Raw genomic sequence first — 23,209 nt, forward strand, 5'->3', positions numbered from 1 at the left:
AGGCCAGGTTGGACACAGGGGCTTGGAGCAAGCTGCTCCAGTGGAAGGGGTCCCTGCCCGTGGCAGGGGTTGGAGCTGGAGGAGCTTTAAGCTCCCTTCCAACACAAACTGCTCTGTGGTTCTATGATCTCTCCCCCAACTCGCCACATAGACCAAGCGTTGTGCAGCCCTTCTCCTGCCCACAGCCACGTGCCCCTTGAAACGCTGCTCACCATTCGTTCCAATATAATCTTTATTGGGGAGACTGATGGGGTTAGATCAAGGCCGGGTATAAAACATGATCATCATCACAACCAGCAGCGGGAGGCATTGGCAGAGCAACACGGAATTGGGATCGGCCCTGTTCTGCACCGGCAGCGAATGGTACCTGGGGCTGCACAGGCGGCATCGCCCTGTCCCTCGGGGTGGGCAGGGGGATTCAGTTCAGCCCCGCTCCCTGGGTGGATGCTGGGCTTCGGCCAGTGCTGGGAGCTGATGCTGTGGAGGCTTTGCAGGGCCCCTCTGGCTCACCCAGCCCTGGTGCCCCTGGTGCTGGTTCGCGGTGCTCGGCCCCGCAGGAGCACTCGTGAATTATGGCTTTTTCTTTAATTCTTTTTTGCTTTGTTGGCAGCAAACCTGCGCCTCCAGGTGCCTGGATGAAGCAAGACTGTGCCCAGGGGCCTGCTGCCCTGCCAGCCCCTCCGCACAGGGGACAGAGCAGAGGTGCTGCTCCAGGGAAGGGACCATGGGCAGGAGCCAGGTCTCCGCCGCCCCTGCCCAGCCAAATCCCCTTGCTGGAGCCAGCAACTTGGGGAACAAGATCCTGAGCCACCCCCCTGAGCCATCCCATGGGGCATCAGTGCGGAGGAGCAGAGAACGGCCACGGCTCAATGCCTTTGTGAGTGTGCAATGGCCTGAGATGGGGCAGCCGGGGATGGATGGGGAAAAAAGAATCCTCCAAAACGAGGATAAAGTGGAGCTTTCCTCAAGGGCCTGTGGAGGAAATGGGCCGCCTGTCTGCTGGCAACCGAGGGGCCGGTGCGGCGCTTGGCGTGGCTACAACGACTCGGGTGCGGGGCGGCTTGGCCGCTGAGATGAAAGCTTTGGCAAATAACTTACAGGGTGTGTGGGGGACAACACAGTGGGGACCTGTTCTCACCTCCTGTGCTGCACAGGTGACCCAGCATGGCACCATGCACCTCCTTGTGTGGGGCAATGGGGAGGGTATCGCTCTGGCTGGGACCCAGCATCCACTCTCAGGAGCCACAGGGAGAGAGGAGGGAGAAGGCGGCTGGGGAAGGAGCACAGCGAGATGCTCGATGCACACTGGGGACACTTGTCACAGGACCAGGGGAAATGGAGCCCCTGGATGCACTGGTAGATGTGCTCCCCATCCCAGTATCCCTCTCCCTGGGCACCACTGGGGTGTGGGGGGCTGCTGCCAGGTCCCAGCATCCCCATTGCCCCCCACCAATTCTGGCAAGGATGCCGGTCCCACATCCTCAGCTATGGTGAGCATCAGAGCATCCGCTGGGCTGTGCCATCAGTAAAGAAGGGGCTGGGGCCCGGCCGCGGCACTGTGCTGTCCTCTCCCACCTGGCAGTGCTGGCAGGGGCGCGGGGCTCACATGATGGTGCAGGAAGACAGCGGGTTTCGGATGTGGCAGGTACAGGCAGCCCCACAGTACTGGCGGAAGGTCTGGTAGCAGCTGCGGTCGGTGTCGCTGCTCCACTGGACGGGGTTGGCGGCCAGCGCCTCGGCCGGCAGTCTGTTGAGGATACTGGTGTTGACGGCCAGCGCCGCCAGCCCGTAGTCGGTGAAGAGGACGGTCTCCCGCTTGCAGGTGGGGCAGGAGATGAACTTGTACTTGGGGCAGGACTCATAGAGGATCTGCAGGCACTCCTCGCACACCGAGTGCAGGCAGGACAGGATGCGGGGCCGCTTGTTGGTGAAGTTGTACATGTGGCCGCAGGTGGGGCACTCGAGGGGCTCACAGGGCGTCGAGGGGTGCAGCACGTACTGGTTGACGATCACCTCGTCCGACGGGGGCTGCCGGTGGTAGCAGACCTCGGAGCTGCCCTTCCGCTGGCTCTGGTACCCGCGCTCTCGCCGCGGCAGGGGGGGAGTCCGGGGCAGCGGCAGGGGGCCGGGGGTGGCATCCAAGGCGGGGATGTCCCCGCACGCCTGGTTGACGATGATCTCGGACTCGGAGGGCCACGCGCGCTTGGCCACGAGGGGCGGCTCCCGGCGCGGGGCGGGCGCGTAGCGCGGCTGCGAGGCCTGCAGCTCCGAAAACTTCTCTGGGTGGATGATTTTCATTGCCTCCATCTTAATGATGACCTGTTGCCCTTTCAGACACGACATGAGTATCGTTTTCACATTACTGTCCACTGCTCTGGGGTCTCTGAGGGATGCCTGCATGAGGCTAAAACATGCCGGCAGCCTGATGAGCTTTCAATCTCGGTTTGGCTGCAGAGCAGGAGCACAGGGAGGAGCTGCTGGTGCAGGAGAACATCCTGGGACGAGGTGCAGTGCCAACGGGCCCCGCACCCCTCTTCTCTGGCCAGCCCTGAGGGTGTGAGGCCGGGGTGGGCAGGGGCAAGCAGGGCTCACAGCAGCATCCTGCCTGCCCTGGAGGATGCTCTTGGGCAGGCGATCAAAGCATCAGCTCCCCACAGCGCCTTGCCGGGATGTTAATGTGACATTGGCCGTCACTCGGCAGCCCCCGCTTTGCCTCCACTGGCACTTCCCACGCTGGATCAGCTGCAGTTGGGAACACTAAATTTGGGTCCGTGGCACTGGGCGCTGCTCAGGGCAGGAGAATCGGGTGGGGGTCCTGCAGGAACCGGAGGTAGCCCCCACCTCACCCCGGCCCCCGCCTATGCTGGGCCTTTAATTCCTGTTTACATGCCGTGGGATCCTCGTGGTGCTGAAGAATGTGTCTGCAAATTCCTTTGCTCTGACTTCCCGGCTCTCCTGCTTGCCCTCAGCCGCAGGTCCCGTGGGGCAGGGGCTCCGGGAGCATCCCGTGCTGGGGAGCAGCTCACCTGCACTGCTGCCTTGTACCGTCCACCCCTGGCACCTCTGGGCCCAGCTCAGCTTCCTGCTTGCTGGAAATGAAAGCAAGAGGGGGTTGGATCCAAGGCTCTTCAGGGATCTGCCGGCTGCCAGTGCTCCCTCGGGATGCATGCCCGCCTGCATCCCGGCAATTTGGCAATTGCTCCCTGCAGGTCCTGTCCATCCGCCCGCATGTTTGGGCTGGCGGAAGTGGGAGCAGGCAGGAATTTCCCCCAGGCATCTCCTCAGAGGCCCCGAGTGCAGGGTCCAGGGTCCTCCCTCTGCCCTGGAGCTGGGAGGATGGTCACCCTGCACCCTGCTGGCATGCAGGGCCCCTCCGGAGGGCCCCCCCCCCCCAGACCTGCCTTTGCTCAGGGTTTTCTCTCACGTTTAGCCCCTCCTCTGCTCAGTGGATCTATTTTTACCTCCATCGCTTGCTCCTGATCTGTCCCTGCTATTATCCCTCCCTCCAGCTTCCTCTCCCCCTTCCCAGCTCCCTGCCCTTGTCCCAGGGCTGCTGGAGAGGACAGGCCACGTTTGGGGGCACGAGATGGGGGGCAGGCAACCAGCCCGTGGCCATTTTCTGCCTCAGCAGCCCTGGCGACAGCCTGTCTCTCCTCCGAGAAGGGCGAAGGCACTCGCTCTCCTCCATCACGCCACAAATCCTGTTAGAGGGATGCCTGCTCCCGCAGAGCCCTGCCAGGCCTGACGGAGGGGGCCCGAGGGGGCCATCTGTTTGCAGCAGCAGCCCTTGGGGATGGCAAGAGGCCATGGGGGAGTCAAGCCTGGATGGCTGAGCAGCATGGGGGGCTGGATCCCTGCCCGACCCCAGCGTGAGTGTCCCCAGGGGCCACGCTCTGGTAGCACTTGGGTCCTGCAAGCATCCCTGTGGGGGGAGGCCTCACGACCTGCGTCCCCCACACCTTGCACCCCACACCTTGCACCCCACACCTTGCACCCTACATCTTGCACCCCACGAGCAGCTCAAAACCCTCCCCCCGAGCCCCGCTCTCTGCCCGTAGGTCTCAGGCAGACACTCACCCGCAGCGCACCGACGATGGGCACGGTGATCCTTGCGCACAAGCACTGCCCTTCCACACTCGCAATGTCACACCCCTTCATGCACAGCCCCGGTGCAGCCCCACAGCGTACCCCGCATCCCCATCACCCCTGCGGGGACGCGGCCCTTCCCAGCAGCCCAAACGACGCAGCACCCCCCGCAGCCCGCAGCCCACAGCCCCACGCTCGGCCCAGTGGTGCACACACATGTGCACACATGTGCAGTCCCGCACACCCGCACACGGCCTCACGCCCGCGCCTGCGCGCCCGCAGGTTGATGCCCCCCGGGGCAGCCTCGGCCAAAAGCACCGGTGGCTGCCAGTCGTTACCTGCATTGCCCCGCCGTGCTTCGGGCGGGGGGTCCCGGGGCCGCCGTGCCCCCAGTTTAGCCTCCAGACCCGCGCTCCGTCCCCGGCAGAGGTTCAGAGGCCCAAGCAGCTAAAGGTTATCTGAAAGGCAGAGGGATGCAGGCGCTGCTCCCCGAGGATGCCCACGGGTCTCCACCGCCGCTGCTTCCCACGGCCCGGCAGCCTCCTCCAGCAGCTTCCCCGGCGGCGCGGGGGGGTCCGGTACGGGGCACAAAGGCAGCGCTGGCGGCGCCGGGCTCCCGCCGGCTCCGGATGCTCCGCGGGGACGCGCTGCGGGAGCGGGGGGGAGGCAGCAGGTAGCGCCGGGGAGGCACCTCCCGCCCGGCCCGGGCTCCGCTCTCCCTTCCCCGGCTCCCGCCGCCTCCTCCGGCCGCGGAACCGCCGCTCCGCTCGGGGCTGATGCAACACCGCTGCCGTCCGGGGACGGGGAGGGGGGGCTGCAGCTTGCGGACCCCGCTTTCCCCTCCGGCAGGTGCCGCCGGGCGGGCGGGCTCCGTCCCCGCTGTCCCCGGGGCTCGCGGGCGCGGGCGCTGCCTGCGCGCTCCCGCTCCGCTGCCGCCGGCTCCCGCAGTGCCGCCGCAGTGGTGCAGCCGGCTCACATTTCCCTCGCTCAGCAGCGCCGGGACCGCCGCCCCGCACCCCGCCCCGCACCCCCGCCCCGCTCCGCTCCCCGCCGCTCCCCCCCGCACCCCCGGCCGGGCCCCGCGCGGGGTCCGCGGGGCCCGCAGTGACTCAGCAGCCGCCGCCGCCGCCGCTGGAAATGGCTCCGCGGTGCGGGCTGGGAGCGGGGGGCGATGGGCGATGCTGCTCCGGTGGCAGCGGCTGGGGGTCAGCGCCAGGGAGCAGGGGGCAGGGGGGAAAAGGGCCCCCACCAGCACCCCCAAAGCTTTTGGGGCTGGGGAAAGGCTGCAACACGAGGGATGCCTCCACCCTCCCCCCCCAGCACCACTTTTTCTTGATGCCGGATATCCCGTGTCCCAAGGGACCCCTAAACCCGTGTCTGGGCCTGAGCCTGACCCACAGCCACCCCTGTGGGAGCAGAGCAGAGGGGCTCCCCTTATACTGAGGACAAAACCTGACCAACCATCCCAATCCCTGCTGAGCTCCAGGGAGGGGGAGGTGGGCACAGGGTCTCACAGGTCCCTGGGGATGTGGTGGGCTCAGCATGGGGTGTGTGTGGCGTCACAGCGCCACTGGGTCCCAGCAGTGCTCTCAGATCCCTGGAGAGCACAGACAGTGGAGCATCCTACATTGCCTTGGGCTTCCTGGTTTGAGAACCTTCGTTGCCACTGGTAGACATAAGCATAAAGGCTGGGACACCCCACATCGTACCCTGGGAGGGTGACTCCTGGTCTGTACTTCATAAAATCATAGAATCATGGAATGGTTTGTGTTGGAAGGGACCTTAAAGCTCCTCCAGCTCCAGCCCCTGCCACGGGCAGGGACCCCTTCCACTAGAGCAGCTTGCTCCAAGCCCCTGTGTCCAACCTGGCCTTGAACACTGCCAGGGATGGGGCAGCCACAGCTTCTCTGGGCACCCTGGGCCAGCGCCTCAGCACCCTCACAGGGAAGAGCTTCTGCCTAAGAGCTCATCTCGGTCTCCCCTCTGGCAGGTTAAAGCCATTCCCCTTGGCCTGTCCCTACAGGCCCTTGTCCCAAGCCCCTCTCCAGGTTTCCTGCAGCCCCTTTAGGCACTGGAGCTGCTCTCAGGTCTCCCCTTCAGGAGCCTTCTCTTCTCCAGGCTGCCCCAGCCCAGCTCTCTCAGCCTGGCTCCAGAGCAGAGCTGCTCCAGGCCTTGCAGAACCTTATGGCTTCCTCTGCACTTGCTCCTCAAATCTTCTTGAGCGCTTACACACCGGGATGAAAACTTGGGGCCAAAGCTTCCCTTGCACAAGACTTAACCATTGACATTTGACTTCAAGGACCCCATAAAGCCTAACAAAAGCTTTAGGAAAAAAGGAGCTCCAGGCCTTGGCTTGGGCTGCAGATGCTGCACAGGTACCTGGGTAGGTAAAGGAGAGGCTGAGAAGTGCTGTGCTGGGATGAGGAGTGCCCAATGTCACCATTGAGCACATGAAGTAGAGCCGAGCAGAGCCATTGGGGCACCATGAAGATCCCCAGTGTCTGTGCACAAACACTCTCGTTCAGCAGAACAGATGTCTGATATAATTTATAATTACTTTTAAATAGAGCTGTTGCCTAACTCAGGGCACAGCAGCACAAAGACACCGGGCAGCTGGGTCAGCATGGGGATGCCTCTGAATTAATAACACAAAATGGCCTGTGCTCACTCACTTCCTGCAATTTCCTTTGCTCTGTGAGTTCAAGTATAATGTATTGGGTTTTCCTATCTGCACTCAGGAGCGTTAGCAGGGAAGTAAGACAAAACCTGACCCAGGGAGGATGGGGAGGATTAAGGGAATCCCTGGTTGACACTGTTAGGGTGCCAGACAGCAGCAGCCTCACACTGCTTTCGGCAGGTGAGCAGATCAAAGCATTACACTTAGAGGGACTAGAGACAAAGTCGTTTCCAAATCCCTAATCCAGTGAGAGGAACTGGAAGATTAAAAATACAACTGCTAATCTTGTCAACAGGGAGGGTGGATTTCCAGGCAGAGGCAGCTGGTGGGTGAAGTTGCAAGGTCCCTGGTGGGGAGCAACATTCCAGGTTCAGGCCAGCCCAAGGATATTTCCTTGCTGGGTTTGGTCATCTCTTCCAGGCCAGGCATCTGGTGAGATTTTTTAGCATGGATGAACCCCCCCTGCAGTCCTGATCCAGCTCTGGGGCAGCAGCACAAGAAGGACGTGGAGCTGCTGGAGCGAGTGCAGAGGAGGCCATGGAGATGCTGCGAGGGCTGGAGCAGCTCTGCTCTGGAGCCAGGCTGAGAGAGCTGGGCTGGGGCAGCCTGGAGAAGAGAAAGCTCCTGAAGGGGAGACCTTAGAGCAGCTCCAGTGCCTAAAGGGGCTGCAGGAAACCTGGAGAGGGGCTTGGGACAAGGGCCTGTAGGGACAGGCCAAGGGGAATGGCTTGAACCTGCCAGAGGGGAGACTGAGATGAGCTCTTAGGCAGAAGCTCTTCCCTGTGAGGGTGCTGAGGCGCTGGCCCAGGGTGCCCAGAGAAGCTGTGGCTGCCCCATCCCTGGCAGTGTTCAAGGCCAGGTTGGACACAGGGGCTTGGAGCAAGCTGCTCCAGTGGAAGGGGTCCCTGCCCGTGGCAGGGGTTGGAGCTGGAGGAGCTTTAAGGTCCCTTCCAGCACAAACCAGGCTGGGATTCAGTGATTCTATAACATCTATGGCCAGTCCCTGCTGCAACTCCACAGAGATGACCGGTAATGCCAGGAGATAATTTGACCCTAAATTTCTCCCTCATCTGCAACAGCCATCATCAGTTCGGTCATTGAGCACACTCAGGCCTTTACTGCCCTTCTGGATTTATAATGCCTGTGGAGCAGGACCCATTCTCCCAGGATGTTTCCTTCTTCTCTTGGTGCTTCAACACAACTGGCATCACACTCTGCTGTCCATGCTTCTGGCAGCAGTACCTGGGTGCTTTTGCAGTGACTCACAATGCCCCTAGTTACTGCTTGCTGCTTCCATTGCAGAGTTTGTTTGACTGGGTCCTGCACACATCACCAGCTCTTTCCACAATCCAGCCTGGTTCTTGCCACTCTCGTGTTTTTTGCTGGTGAATCACTCAGCACACAGAGAACTCACCCACCAAAAATATGAGCTCATCTTCAGCTTTTCACAAAGAGAAGCTTCAACAGCAGGACCATAGCAGCCAGGCCCTGGCTCCTGTGACACCCCAGGGTGACCCAGCCCTGCAGAGATGGGGATGTGGTACCCATGCTCCACATCAAGTCTTTTCCTCCTCAGTGCTCCATTGTGCCATGCTCCATCCCCTGGAGATTGTCCCTCCTTCCTGGAGCACGAGGAGAAGGGACCCAAGTGCCAAGATTTCCACTCTCCCAAAGTTAAGACCCTCCAGTCCTGGCTGAGGTGGCATCACCCTGCACAAGAGCCCAGTGCAGACACCAGCAAGAGAGGAAAGCAGGGCAGTTCTCACACCTCGTATCTCCAAGCAGTTCCACCAAGCCCATTGCAGGAGCTGCCTGCAGCTCCAGGGATGTGCAGCTCTCCCAGGCAAAGCAAACACCACTTTGCAGGAAGGATGCTCTTTAACAGTCTGCCAAGAAACCAGCAGAATCAGTTGTTGCCATCTAGTTGCTTAAGGATGCAACCAGCTGCTGCAGAGCTGGTTCCTCTGGTTGCTGTTTGAATCAGAAGTGTGTGGGTTGGTGGTGGTCAGGATCTGACCATTGATGCTCCTGCAGTCAAGTCTCAGTACATTGATGGGTGTTTGGATGTGGTTGTTTCTAGGCTCGAAGCCCTCTACAGAGATTCCTCCATGAAGGAAGTGGTGCTCAGAAGATCTTCAAACGTGTCTAAAGCCTGTGGCTCTTTCATGTGCACACAAACGTTGAGACTATGGGAATTATGGTCCATAGCATGACAGACCTAAAGCACGGTGGTCTGCCTAGCTTGAAGGTTATGGATGTTCCAAGAGCCCAAACACATGCTAAGGAGTATAATTATTATTCTTACTCTTCACTCAGTTTAGTGATTAATACTATGGCCACTGCAGGGAGCCCTTGGTGTGAAGTGGGTGCCCACCTTGCTGATGCTGCCCCGAGAGCAGGAGGACAGGGAGGAGGAGGAGGGGTGCACATGGGCTGTGGGAGATCAAGGCAGCAGGAGCAGAGAGACCATCTCCTCTCTCCTGGAATGTGGTGACCTTCATTCCCCTCCCCACGAGCTCCCTGCCTGCAGACCTGGGGTTGCTCAGCTGTCAGAAGAGAACACTCATGGAAAATGTATTGGTCTCCATAGTTATCTCATGGGAGGAGAGAAAGGATGAGGATCAATAGCCACAAGCTGGGACATGGGAAATTCCAGCTATTTTTCTCCATAGTTGCATAGAGAAAAGCCTTTTCACTTTGAGGGTCAAACACTGGATGGGGGCTCAGAGAGGCTGTGGGATCTCCAGCCTTAGAGATGCCCTGCATGAGGTCCAGAGCAATAGGCTGGCCATGCTTTGAGCTGGGGGCTGGACTGCCCTATGGGAGTGGGACCAACTACATTCCCTGCAGAGCAGGTGGGGTACCCCACTCCTATCAGAGACCCTTCTTCATCTGGGGCTGCCTCTGCCCCTGCCCCATGTGTGCACAGCCCCAGGGACTCACAAGGCAAGGAGGGTTTCATGTCTTGCTGCTGACCCCACAGCACCAGTCCCACCAGAAACTCCCTTCTGGTCCTGCTATGCTACCAGAGGTTGATGGGGAGAGCTGGAGCTCCCTGGTGGCTGCTGACTCAGGCAGAGTGCGACCACGAAGATCCAGAGCCACATTTCAGGGGTGCGAAGGTGCAAGGAAGACCCATGTCCTTTAGAGAACACCTTGTGCCCAAGTGAAACCGGACAGGGTGGCCCAGATGTAGAAATGGCAGCTCTGCAGAAACCTTCCCCCTTCCCACCCAGCCGATGCTGGGTTTAACAGAGCCCGAGGGATGTGCAGCTCAGTAGAAACCAGAGCATGCACCGGAGCTGGCACATGGCCTCTCTTCACAGCCCTTCTCCTCCAGGTTAGGTGGGCGCAGGGCCGGAGGAGCAGTTCTGGTGCTGGCTGGGCTGGGGCAGATGTAATCGTGATGACATTTAGCGTGTTCTTTGCTGGTTCCCTGTCAGAGCCAGGCACTGCCGGCGCTTGGAACCCGGCACTGCTCTGGCCTGGATGCAGCAGCAAGGCACAAACTGGGTCAGGGAGGAGGAGGAGGCGCATCGGCTGCATTGGCCTTTGAGACACTGGTCAGGACGGGGCAAGCAGGTCCTGGCCAGGGTGCAGAGGTGCCCAAGCTGCTGCTCTGCCCCTGGGTGCTGCCTTGGCTGCAGCAGCAGCTCTGAAGCACAGGTTTGGTTTTGCAGCAGAATTTCAGCTTTTTCAGGCTGCTGCCACGCCTGGCTCTAAGCACAGCCTCATCACAAGTGGTGGGATCCTGCTGTCCCAGAGTGGCTGTCCCACGGCTCCCAGCAGGACCTGGGCGCACAACCTGCTCTCCCATCCCTGCTCCCAGCAGCCTGCAAATCTTTCTGGATCTCCTGTCAACCCTTCTGCTCAGCTTGGGCAACCGATGCGCTTATCTGGAGCACTGTGGTGGTGTACCTAGGTCTGTTATGTGAAGTTAGCCAGGAGAAGAGTTGTTGAGACCCCCTTGCAGTCCTGATCCAGCTCTGGGGCAGCAGCACAAGAGGGACATGGAGCCACTGGAGTGAGTCCAGAGGAGGCCACGGAGATGCTGCGAGGGCTGGAGCAGCTCTGCTCTGGAGCCAGGCTGAGAGAGCTGGGCTGGGGCAGCCTGGAGAAGAGAAGGCTCCTGAAGGGGAGACCTGAGAGCAGCTCCAGTGCCTAAAGGGGCTGCAGGAAACCTGGAGAGGGGCTTGGGACAAGGGCCTGTAGGGACAGGCCAAGGGGAATGGCTTTAACCTGCCCGAGGGGAGACTGAGATGAGCTCTTAGGCAGAAGCTCTTCCCTGTGAGGGTGCTGAGGCGCTGGCCCAGGGTGCCCAGAGAAGCTGTGGCTGCCCCATCCCTGGCAGTGTTCAAGGCCAGGTTGGACACAGGGGCTTGGAGCAAGCTGCTCCAGTGGAAGGGGTTCCTGCCTGTGGCAGTGGATTGGGACTGGGTGAGCTTTGAGATTGCTTCCAACCAAAACCACTCTGTGATTTTATGCATTTGAGTCCTGACCCTGGGGTTTTGGTTTCCCTGCATGTCTGTAACCCTCCGGGGAGCTGTGTGGGTGATGGCTGGGAGCTGCCCCCAGCACAGCTCCTGCTACAGCTCAGCAGCCGTTTCCTGCAGCTCAGCAGCTTCCGCACTCGCTGGGGCTCCTTTGGTGTGGTTTGAGCACGAGGACCTGAGACATCTCCTGCTCTGTGCATGTGTTGGGGAGAGCTTCAGCTGGGGGAAGAGCAGCAGCCTGCAGACGTGGGGACAGGCAGCTGCAGGGGGGAGGCACAGGGAAGCACAGGAGCTGGTGAACTGCCTGGCATCACTTTGGGTGGAAGCTGGGAGCCCTGCAGAGCCCTGGGCAGAGGGTCCATGGGAGGGGGCTGCATCCCTCAGGGTGCTGCACAGGGTGCTGGGGAGGTTTCCTGGGGCTGACAGCACCATCTGGCCTTGAGGCTTTCATTTCCCCTTTCCTCTCCCTGATTCCTGGTTGGTCAAGGGCCTGGCCAATATATTTGGCACTAGGAGCTGTCCTGGGATGCTACAGGAGGAACTTGTGGACCATTCTTGTCCTCCATAGAGGAACCCTTTCCCAGTGGCTGGAGAGGCACCAAAAGGGATCAAGGGGGTTGCTGCATCCCAGTGCTCCCATGCAGGCTGTGGGGAGGCAAGTGGTCACAGTGGAGCCAGCTCCATCCCTGGTGTAGCATGGGGTGAGGTCTTTCCATGGAACAGAAACATGCATTCCAGCCTGGAAGGGTATGCGGCATGCCCAGATTGCTGGGAATGCTGTTGGGATGACACTGGGGACTGTGCTTTGTCACAAGGACAGGACAGGGGTAGCCAGAGAGATTTGTACCTCTGTGAGCCATGTCCCTGTCTGCTGGTGTCACATGCGGCTTTGGGGGTGACAGGAAGCTGTGCAGGGTGCAGAACACCTATGCAATCCTCTAGGATGTTCTGGAGCTGCTGTGGTCCTATGGATGGGGAAGAAGGTGCAGTTTTGGGTGCAAGCTCAATGAAGGCTCTCCCCCAGCAAGGGAGAAGGGGTCTCTGGGGAGCTCCCCCCTTTCCAGGGCTCACCCAGGCCCTGGCTTTCTGCAGGACCCAGACCCACACCTTGGTGTTGGGGCCAGCAGGAGCTCCTCACCAGCACAGGGGCTGCCTGCCCAGGGCTGCTGCGTGCCAGGCTGTGTGAGCCTGGTGCTCGCGTCCCTTAGCAGCACCACAGACACAGATTGGAGCAGACAGGCTGCTCCAGTGGGAAAGATCAAACCCCAGGAGCCCGGGGCTGCTGTCAGCAAGAGTTGGGGTGCTCGGGGCCATCCCGGGAGTGGCAGCCCCATTACCCTGCCTGGTGTGACCCTGCTGGGGTCCCCCGCTGGCTGCAGTGTGGGGCTGATGGCAGAGAGCAGGCAGGAGCTGTCTGCCCATGCTGACACTATGCTGCAGTGACCATGCTGGGGCTGGCCATGGCTCAGGACCATGGTACAGGGAGAGGATATGGGGCTTTGCCTGCCCTGGATTTCAGGTCTGGGGGGATGCACAAGCCACTGCCAGGGTGCAGGAATAAATGACTTCATTCCTCCTGCTGGGCTCTGCTGTCGGGAATGCTCCATGACCCAGCAGCTCCCCAGGGGCTCAGGAGGCAGCGGGGAAGGTGTCCCCACAACACGTTCCTGCTGGGGAGCGCTGTGGAAGCCCCTCTGCAGGGCTGCACATCAGCCCCAGCCTGCGCCAGCGGGTGGAAACTTCAACCACACGAGCTGGTGGCTGTGGGAGGACAGTGGCTGTGGTCGCACGTGGGCCATGGCTTGCAGGAAGCCGGCTGGGGGCACCCATGCTCCCAGGGAGGGAGTAGGAGAGCACCCTTTGTGGCTGGGGCAGCACGGGCAGCACCCACCAGGGTGATCTGAAGGAGCAGTGGCAGATGCCGGTGGCACAGGGCTGGCACCTCTGGAGCTGCAGGTTCAGGCACAGCCTCCTCATCCTGCTCCAGCCTCATGGAGGTTTGAGGAGAGCCCTGGGATCCAGCGTGGACCCCAAACACCTCAAGTTTGGACAACGCGGGAAGCCGTCACCCATCACCCCTGTGCCCATGTCCCACTGGCCTGACGGTGCCCACCAGCACAGGGCAGGAGGGACGCGGGTGCGCAGAGCAGCCGGGAAGCAGTGAGAGGCCACGGCTAATTGGGATAATTGCTAAAGCAGGCGAGGGGCGAGCAGGAGAGAGGCGGTGAACAAGGAGCCCTTGTGCACCCGCAGGCCAGGCACGCGGCCCCGGCTCCAGCACGCAGTGAGAGCCAAACAAACGGGGACTGTTTGCAGTGAAGGAGGACAAGCAGACGGCAGGACAGAAACCAGACCTCTGCTGGGAGAGAGCCGGAGCCAAGGGCTTAGCTGGGAGTGGGGCGCTGGGCAGGGTCAGCAGGGGAGCACTCCCGCATGGCCATGGCAAAGCCTTCACTGAGGCAGGATGGTGCCATCCCCGGTCCATCCATGGGCAGGATGGCAAATGCTGGGGATGCTCCACGCCTGGAGAGGGGTAGCAGCCCATCTGCTGTGGGCATCCCGGGGCTGGAAACTTTGAGTCATGGAAAAATAGCAGGAAATTGGCCCTTTGTACCCAAAACTCCATCAGCAGGTGTAGTCACCGTACAGATCTGCGTGTGGTTCCAGCACAGCAGAAACTGCAGCATCAACCAAGGTGACGATTTGCAACAAAAGCAAAAGCGGTGCCTGCAGGAGGCCATTGAGAGATGGGTGCCAGCAGCTGCCTTCACCTCAGACCAACTTCTTCCTTTGCAGGAAGGATACGTGACATTTGCAGAAAGAAAACTGTGGCTATGCATGTGTGCTGGGGCTCTTACAGCCCATTTTGAATGTGGTTCTGAGCAACCTGATCTAGTTGAAGATGTCTCTCCTCACTGCAAGCGGTTGGACTAGATGAGCTTTGAAGGTCCCTTCCAACCCAAACCATTCTGTGATTCTATGACTGTCCAGGTCTCTGCGTGTGAGTGAGTGTTCAGCCTTGGGAGACATCCTGAGCTGTTTGCTGCCGCCTGGCTCTGAGCAGGGAGCTGCAGCTTATGGCCCACTGGACACAAATCCCACAGCACTGATGTGCCATGGCTGCTGGGCTCAGATTGGCAATGAGTGAATTGTTCTTCTGGAAGTGCAATGGCATGAGGCCACCCTGCACCATCCCCATTCCTGTGGCCCGTTACAGGTGAGGATACACAAGCACTGGGGGTGTGGAAGGGACAGAGGGACATCGGGACAGAGCTCTGTGCTCTGCCCGAGTGGGGATTCTGCTTGTGGGTAGGACAGAACTGGGGAGGGGGAGGAATTTTGTCGGAGGGGGATGGTGTCAATCAAAGAGCCCCAGCTCTCTCTTGCCTCCTCCTTGCCTGCACATCCACAGCAGCTCTGTACCAGGGCAGCCACTGGCTCCCAGTGCACTGCCCGTCGGGAGCAGCCCACCCTCAGTGCCGCAGCGCTCAGCTGCTGGGAGGGGACGGGAAGGACTCGCTCCAGGCCAGGAAATCCTTGCTTTCTCCTCCCGCAGGGCCGCAGTGGGCAGCCACAATGCGCTTCCCCCGCGCCTCTGCCAAGCCCCGGCGTGACTCGGGCCCAGGAGCCGCGGGGGAGCCGCGCGGAGGGTGAGTGCCGGAGGGCGATAAGGAAACAGGCTCCAGCGCTGGTTCCTGCGGCCGGCGCTGGCCTGCACGGGCGCAGGCAGCGGGCCAGGAGCCAGCAGCTCCTGCCATGCGATTCAGCCATGACAGCCTGGACACCGGGTTAGGTACCGGACTCGTTATCCTTGAGGAATGCGGCATCCCCTGCCAGGGCTTTGGGCTCTGCAGCCACAGCTTGAGCATCCCCCATGTGTTCTCAGTGTAAGAAGGATATGGAGCTGTTGGAGCAAGTCCAGAGGAGGCCACGAGGATAATCAGGGGCTGGAGCAGCTCCTGTATGGAGACAGTCTGAGAAAGCTGGGGCTGCTCAACCCTCAAAAGAGAAGCTGCGTGGAGACCTCAGAGCAGCTTCCAGTGTCTGAAGGGGGTCTACAAGGATGCTGGAGAGGGACTCTTCATCAGGGAATATAGTGATAGGACAAGGGGTGATGGGTTCAAACTGAAACAGGGATCATTCAGATGAGCTCTTAGGCAGAAGTTTTTCCCTGTGAGGGTGCTGAGGCGCTGGCCCAGGGTGCCCAGAGAAGCTGTGGCTGCCCCATCCCTGGCAGTGTTCAAGGCCAGGTTGGACACAGGGGCTTGGAGCAACCTGCTCCAGTGGAAGGTGTCCCTACCCATGGCAGGGGTTGGAATTGGATGGGCTTCAAGGTCCCTACAACACAAACCAGTCTGGAATTCTACTATTCTATGTAGGGGTGACATGCAGTGTAGGCTTGGAGGAGCCCAAACACACCAGGCGTTATAGATGCGACTCTGCAGCATCATCACCCTCCTGCAGCACATGGCTGAGCCAGGCAGGCAGGTACATGGTGAGCATCAGAACCTCGAGAGGATTATAGATAGGCCTGTGCTGCCTCTTGGTACAGAGCTGAATCGCAGATGCTGGTGTCTAGGGCAGGATTGGGCCTGCTGCAGGATGACTGCATGGCCCTGGGCCCCCCTGGTGTATGCAGCCCATGTGCTGACCCAAAAGATGGGACACATCCTGGCACTGCAGGCAATCCCTCTCATCAAGCAGCTTGTGCTGGTCACTTCAAGGCTCCATTTTGGCTTTGAAAGCTGCCACCATCCTTTGGGACACCCCATTGCATGCCACAGGCAGACTACCAGAGACCAGCAGTGCAGGGCTGCAAATGGGCCCTTTGCAATGGGACACGGCTGTGAGGCTGGCAGGTCTCATTGCCCACACTGGGCTGTGCCCATGTGCTGTATGGGATGCTGGGGATGGGATGCTGGGGATGGCATGCTGGGGATGGCATGCTGGGAATGGGATGCTGGGGATGGCATGCTGAGCACAGGCTGCCAGCCTCGCCCTGGGAGCATGAGCTGAATTTTGTACCATGCTGGGGCACTAGAAATGAGGATGTGCTGCTGAAGGGCTCAGGGCATGAGCTCCTACAGCTGCCATGAGCCTCCAGATCCCCCCTCCCTGCTCTGTGCTCCCTACATCACCCCTCAGAGATGAACCATCAGTCACCTCCATGTCACCCTCATGCCTGCAGTCCCCAGCATCTCCTCAGTCACCAGGTGCCCAGCTAAGTCCTTGGTCCTGGTGGCATCAACCCCATAGGGTTCCCCTTGCCAGTGCTCACCCCAGTAATGCCTTCCTCTCCTCGGGCCACCTTGTTGTCCCCCTTCCTCTGCTTTTTAGTCAGGAGGCAGCCAAGAATTAAGGCAAATGCCTCGGAGAAGACTTCACGCAGCAGAGGGGCTCATGGAGGGACCCTTGTGGTGTCCCAGTTGAAATCATTCCACCCATCTGGGTTTGTTTCATACAGCCTGAATTTGGGACTTGGCTTCCAATTACTGCATTGGCCCAACTCATCCTGTGCCCTGCTCGCACATCGACTTCTCCTTCTTGTCACACAAGTTTTCAGTCCCACCAGGATTTGGTGAGAAGCCACCGCCTGCGATGGGGGCTCCCACCGAGCTGCAACCCCGCTGATGGCAAGACCTTTCCCTTCAGGAAACCCGGCTCTGCGGCGTTGCTGCTGGGCTGGGAAGAGCATCAACACCCTCATGTGCCTGTGCCGCGGCACTGCAGCTCCCCGGAGCCGAGGGAGGATGTTCAACAAACACAACGATGTCTCCATCAGTTTTTTGAATCCTGGTGACTGAGAGACCACTGGGGCTGGGAAAGCTCCACACCGACCCTGGTGCCACACGTGTGCCTGTCTGAGGGGAAGGATGCCCAGTGGTGGGACATGTCCGTGGCTTTCTGGTTTATTTTTCTAACAATGTAAAGCCTTTTTTGGTGTGTGAAGCACCAATGAATTGAGGCATTTGGGAAATTGCTGTAGCTCATAGAACCCTGGAATGGTTTGGGTTGGAAGGGACCTTAAAGCTCCTCCAGCTCCAACCCCTGCCACGGGCAGGGACCCCTTCCACTGGAGCAGCTTGCTCCAAGCCCCTGTGTCCAACCTGGCCTTGAACACTGCCAGGGATGGGGCAGCCACAGCTTCTCTGGGCACCCTGGGCCAGCGCCTCAGCACCCTCACAGGGAAGAGCTTCTGCCTAAGAGCTCATCTCAGTCTCCCCTCGGGCAGGTTCAAGCCATTCCCCTTGGCCTGTCCCTACAGGCCCTTGTCCCAAGCCCCTCTCCAGGTTTCCTGCAGCCCCTTTAGGCACTGGAGCTGCTCTCAGGTCTCCCCTTCAGGAGCCTTCTCTTGTCCAGGCTGCCCCAGCCCAGCTCTCTCAGCCTGGCTCCAGAGCAGAGCTGCTCCAGCCCTCGCAGCATCTCCGTGGCCTCCTCTGCCCTCGCTCCAGCAGCTCCACGTCCCTCTTGTGCTGCTGCCCCAGAGCTGGATCAGGGCTGCAGGGGGGGTCTCCCCAGAGCACAGCAGAGGGGCAGGATCCCCTCCCTGAGCTGCTGCTCATGCTCTGGCGATACAGCCCAGGACACGGGGGGGGGGGGTTCTGGGCTCAAGCACACGCTGAGGCTGGGTTATGGGGAGCTTCTCCTCACCCAGCGTCCCCAAGGCCTTCTCCAGTGGAGCCCTTCTCCTCCAGACTGGAGGAGTGCTCCAGTCCCTGCCCAGCCTACATTTGAGCTTGGGATTGCCCTGACCTATGTGCAGCACCTTCCCCTTGTTCATTTTCCCAACATCCTCACAGCCACAATCCCAGCCCTGCCCATTCACAGCCTGTCCCTGCTCGCACAGGGATGTCACTGTGTCACTCTCTAGCAGTGATTCCTCTTTCTCCCAGCACCTCAGGACTTGCTCATTTGGTTTGTTGTCTCAGGTTTCCAGGCACAGCCCCGTGCAGCTCTGCTTGCAGTGAGACTGCATATATTGCCCTTTGGGGCACCCCCAGACCCTGCAATGGCACCCTGTGTCCTCAGAACCTTTCCTCTCTCAAAGAGGCTCTGAATGAAGCTCACCCATTGGCATTGCTGAGCTTTCTGGGGTAGGGATATCCACACGCTGCTGCCTGGGGCTGTGGACCCAGTACAACCTCCCCTAGCAGGGTGTCAGCTTTAATCTGAAGTGTCTCCATCCCAGCTGATGTCCTTCCCTGGCATCTCACTGCAGCAGCTCCCATCTCCAGGCACCTGTTGGAGAATGCCATTCCTTGCCAGCTCTGGTGCCAGCTCTGCAGGGCTGGTTGCAGTCTTGTCTTGGGAAAGACCTTCCAGCCTCCTCTGCTGCTCTCCTTGGCTAGATCTGGGCATCTTCTCCTTTCCAGCCTCAGTTTCCTGATGGCCAACTTGTCCTTGGCCAACAGTGTCCTTAACGGCTTCTTTCCCCCTGGCCATGGGCACAGCAGTGACATCCCTGGAACCAGTGCCTCAGCAAGGGCCTCAGAGTGGGGACTGGATTAATCCAAGCAACTACATTCTCTGTAGGGACCTACAATGTCCCTACCAGGCCGAGGTGGACACCTGCCTGTTGCCTAAAGACAAGGTATCATAGAATCACAGAATCATGGACTGGTTTGTGTTGGAAGGGACCTTAAAGCTCATCCACTTCCAACCCCTGCAACGGGCAGGGACACCTTCCACTGGAGCAGCTTGCTCCAAGCCCCTGTGTCCAACCTGGCCTTGAACACTGCCAGGGATGTCCCCAAAGGCTGATGATGTATGCTGAAGGATCCTCCCCCTTTCCTCCTCAGAGCTCAGCAGCCCTGTGTCAGCCTCAAGGAGCTTCGACCCTTTTCTCCCACCTCGTGGATAAACTCCTGGGCATCAGGTCTGGGAGGGCACTGCCCTGGCAGCTGGTGGTGGGGACAGGGACACTGACTTCCCGACAGTGGGAGTGTGTCAGGATCTGGGCCCCAAAGCAACAGTGCTGGTGCTTGGGCACAGTGCTCAGTACTGATTGTCTTGCCCCGTGTCCAGTGCCTTTGACCAGTGTTGAGCTCCCATGGCCCAGTGCCACCTGTACAGTGCCCCGTGTTCCTGTACAGTGCCTCATGCCTGACACCGGTGACCAGTTCTTTGTGCCCCCTCCTGGTGCCAGTGTCCAGTGTAGGCAAGGGTCTGGCGGTGTGTGTCGGGGTCGGTGCGTGCCGGGTCGGGAGGCGGGTGCTGGCTGCCGGGGCCGTGCCGGGCGGTCGGTGCCGGGCGGGGCGGTGCCGGGTGGGGCGGTCCGTGCAGGAGGAAGCGCTGCCGGCGGCAGAAGCGGCCCCGGAGCGGCCGGAGCCGCGCGGTCGGTGAGTGCCCATCGCGGTGCCTGCCCAGCTCCTCCGGATCGGCCCCTGCCCCAGCCCGGTTCCCCTTCGCTCCCGCCCCTGCCCCGGCGCTTGCCCCTCTCCATACCGCGGTCCCGTCCCCTCCTCCCCCCGCCTCTGCCTCTATTCCTCCCTACGCTCCCGTTCTCCCCATTCCTCTCCCCGGTGCCTGCCCCCACCTCTGAATCTGTCCCCTCCAGAGGCTCCCACCCCACTGTCCTGTCTGCACCCGGTCTTCCACCCAGCCTCCCCTCTCCCCCCCAGCACCCTGCCCACCTCATGTCTCCCTGCCCTTGTGTCACCCTTCCCTTGCCTCCCTTTCTGACTCTGCCATCAGGGCCACAGGCGTCAGGGTTGCATGTGGAGTTCTCTGGGCTGGCAGCGAGCAGGAACCACAGCTCTGCACCCTGCTCCCAAACTAGTGGGGTCTGCTGGAGGACCCTTACCCTCGACTGGGAACAATCCCAGCTCTGACACCTCCCTGCACACTGGGTTATTGGGGGTCTCTGTCTCACAGGGAGTTGGGCAGTGCCAGCCAGGCCCTATGTGCTGACAGCAAGCAGGGACATGGATCGTGGTGTCAGCCTGGAGAACCCCTATGCCAGCGTCAACATCCCGCGGGAACAGTTCCAGCAAAGCTTCATCACTCGCTACCTGAAGGATGAGCCCATTGTCATCGCCAACCCTGCAGCTGTGCCCACCTACATGGAGGAGAAGGAGGATCCCACTGGCACCCAGAACAGCCCAACCATTTCCACAGAGAAATCCTGGTCCCGTCCCTACAACCCCTATGCCAGCCTGAGGATGCCCAACAGGGAATCGTCCAACTCCTTCTACACTGTCACTCTGGACAAGTCACCCAAGAGCCAGGAGCTGGAGGCCAGTGGGGGATGCAGGTGCTGCAAGTGCTGCTCCCGCTGTAGAAAGTGCTGCTGTGTCATCTGCTAAGGGCCCTTGTGGGACATGCTGACCATGGGATGGAGACACAGCACCCAGCACAGCTGGCACCCAGCACAGCCGGCACCCGGGAGCTGGCACTGGCTGGACACTGACAACTGACTGTTGCTTTTCACCGCAAGCTCTGCAGCCAGATACACCAGTGATGGGCACCTGCCAGGTGCAGAGAGCCCAGTGTGGGGTGTGGGGGGGAAGAGCAGGTCCCTCCTGCCCCACTGAAGCCCGGGATCCTTAAGGATGGTGTGTGCTCATTCAGATGCCACCAAGAAGAGCCTGCACTGGGGTTGGGGCAGCACTTTGAGCCTGTGAGCCCATGCACCGACCCTACCCCTTTGCCCTTGCTGGGGAACCTCTGGCTCTGGGGACAGTGCAAGCACTGCTGGCTTGCCAGAGGGTGGGTTTGGGTGATGGCAGCCTGTGTGTGTGGCAAAGGAGGGCATTGTCATGGTCATCCTCCTGGAGGGAAGCCAGGGACATGTCTCCTGCCACGATTGGGACCCACATCGCCAGAACTGAGTGGTCCTCCACCCACAGCACCGTGGGGATGGGGCAGCCCCTGTGCCAACCTCTGCTGTATAGTGCTCCCCCCTACCACACTGCCCATGGGACAGAGGGAAGGAGATGGGAAGGACAGACAAAGTGTGGCAGGGTGCTGGGCAGTGCCCCATGGCATGGCATGGCTGTGGGTGTTAACATCCCAGTGCCAGGAGACCCCCAGCCCCTTTTGGTTCCTCCTGCCAGGCATGTGGGGTGCTGGGCACAGCCCCTTGCCCTATCCACATCCTGGCCTGAGCTCCACACTGCCTTGGGGCTGGTCCAGTGTGGAGAGCACTGGGACACCCCATTTGGGATGCAGACCCCTATCATTAGCCTTCTGTGACTCCCTGGGCATGGAGGATGGTGGGTGAGGAGCCTCCTGGGCTCTTGCATTGCTGCTGGGGGGGCTCCAGGCTGGGTTTTGGGCTGGGGCTGGCGCCACCGACCTGGAACAGGCTGGCCCTTGTGTTGGCTGAGAAGCTGCTGCAGGAGCTGCCTGGTCTGCAAGGGCTTGGAAAGAGTGAGTGTGTTAGTGATGACTTCAGGGTGCTGCAAATAAAATCACAGCCATCTTCTCCCCTGCCAAGGTTTGTGCCTCTTCCCTCCTACGCCCTGGGTTTTCCGGGATTCCCATGCTCCGTCTTGCTTATCCCTGGGTTGTGTCAGGGCAGTGCAGGAGGCACGCAGCCCTCTCCTTTCCCTTCAAAACCGGGTTTAACTGTTGCAGTGCTGACGTGAGGCAACAGCAGCGGCACAATCTCTTCAGCTCCCAGCCAGAGCCCAGCACTCCCCTTGCCCTGGCGTTTCCAGTGCAGCCAGCGCCTGCCTGCCTGGGGACGCTGGCTGGATCTCAGCCTGCCCTTGCCAAGCTGGATGCTGTCCTGTCTTCTGGAAAGGAGTCTGGTTCGGGGAGGGCTGGGGAAGGGGTAGGTTCCTGGCTGGGGAAGGGAGGAGCTGTGGTACTGCCCGGGCTGGCTGTGACTCCCTGGGACCCCACCACCCTTGAAATCCCACCACCCCTATGAGCCTCTGGGCACGGGTGCCAGTGGCTTGGGAGCGCTGCAGGGCAGAGCCCTGACAGTTTGCCCACGCCTTGTTCTGCACAAGGAGCGCTCTTGTTCGCCCTGCCTGGAGCAGCGCTGGCGCAGGGACAGGCAGATCCACCCCGTGTTTGCTTTAGTGGCCCCGACGCCGGCCCTGCCGTGCCATGGAACCCACCCGCGGCTCAGCCGGGCAGGGTTTGGTGTCACCACCTTGGCTTGGTTCAAACCCGCACCCACAGAGGCTGCTCCGTGCCCCGGGGTCTGATAAACCCCCGGACAAACACGGTTTGGGGAGGGAGAAGTGACCCCGAGGGGGGTGCGGTGCCTTCAGCAGAGCCCCAGAGGGACAAGGGGTGCGGGCAGGGCGCTGGCAGGGTGCAACATCTGCCTGTGGTGCTGTCACTGCTGCCCTTCGCTCTGCCTAACCCTGAGGCGATGGCAAACAAGGTGGGAGAGGCTGGGCAGACACCGGGCAATGATTAAACCAGAGCAGCAGGAAGGCTGGGGGGGGGAGAGGGGGTGTGTGCAGGGGAGGGAGGGCACAGAACGCTGCTGCTCCAGACCTTGGCGGGGCTCTGGGTGACATGAGCAGGGTCCCATGGGTGCTCCGGGGTGTGTTGCATCCCTGCAGGGCGCTCAGGGGTGCGCAGGGCGGTTGCCAGAGCGTTGCCACCGCCCGTGTGTGGAGCATGGGAGCTGATGCGTGGCGCTGGCTCATCTCGAGCAGACCTTTGCCCTGCCCTGCGGGTGCCGCTCCCTGTCCCGCTGTGCCCAAGGTCCCTGCAGCTCTCGGGATGAGTCCTGGGAGCAGGAAAACACGTTTCCTACCCATGTGTGTCACTGCTGCTGGCAGAGACACCTCCCCTGTACCTGCGTTCAGGAGCGCAGCTGGCGCTGAGGGCTGGTTTCAGGCTGCGAGCCCCCTGGTGTCACCCTCCGTGGTGAACAGCCCGTGTCACCAACGGCTCCCCACACCCCAGATCCTGCCTGGGGGTGCAGGGCGGGTGAGCTGGGGTGCACAGCCCCACACCATGGCTTGCATGCAACAGGCAGAAGAGA

At 60.7% G+C, this 23,209-nt stretch overlaps 2 protein-coding genes across 2 annotated transcripts; one reads left to right on the forward strand and one right to left on the reverse strand.

Moving 5' to 3' along the window:
- Positions 1-1,602: 1,602 nt before the first annotated feature.
- Positions 1,603-2,400, reverse strand: RNF208 (ring finger protein 208; the record flags this gene model as incomplete). The annotated part of the gene is made up of 1 exon (XM_080630698.1): positions 1,603-2,400. The coding sequence occupies one exon, from the start codon at positions 2,398-2,400 to the stop codon at positions 1,603-1,605; it is 798 nt and encodes a 265-aa protein (XP_080486824.1).
- A 17,777-nt stretch (positions 2,401-20,177) lies between these two features.
- On the forward strand, positions 20,178-20,561 carry LOC308227742 (uncharacterized protein; the record flags this gene model as incomplete). The annotated part of the gene is made up of 1 exon (XM_080630562.1): positions 20,178-20,561. Exon 1 carries the CDS (start codon positions 20,181-20,183, stop codon positions 20,559-20,561), a length of 381 nt encoding a protein of 126 aa, XP_080486688.1. The 5' UTR covers positions 20,178-20,180.
- Positions 20,562-23,209: the final 2,648 nt, after the last annotated feature.

The sequence above is a fragment of the Psittacula echo genome (assembly GCF_963264785.1).
Source record: "Psittacula echo genome assembly, chromosome: 16".
NCBI lineage: Eukaryota > Metazoa > Chordata > Aves > Psittaciformes > Psittacidae > Psittacula > Psittacula echo.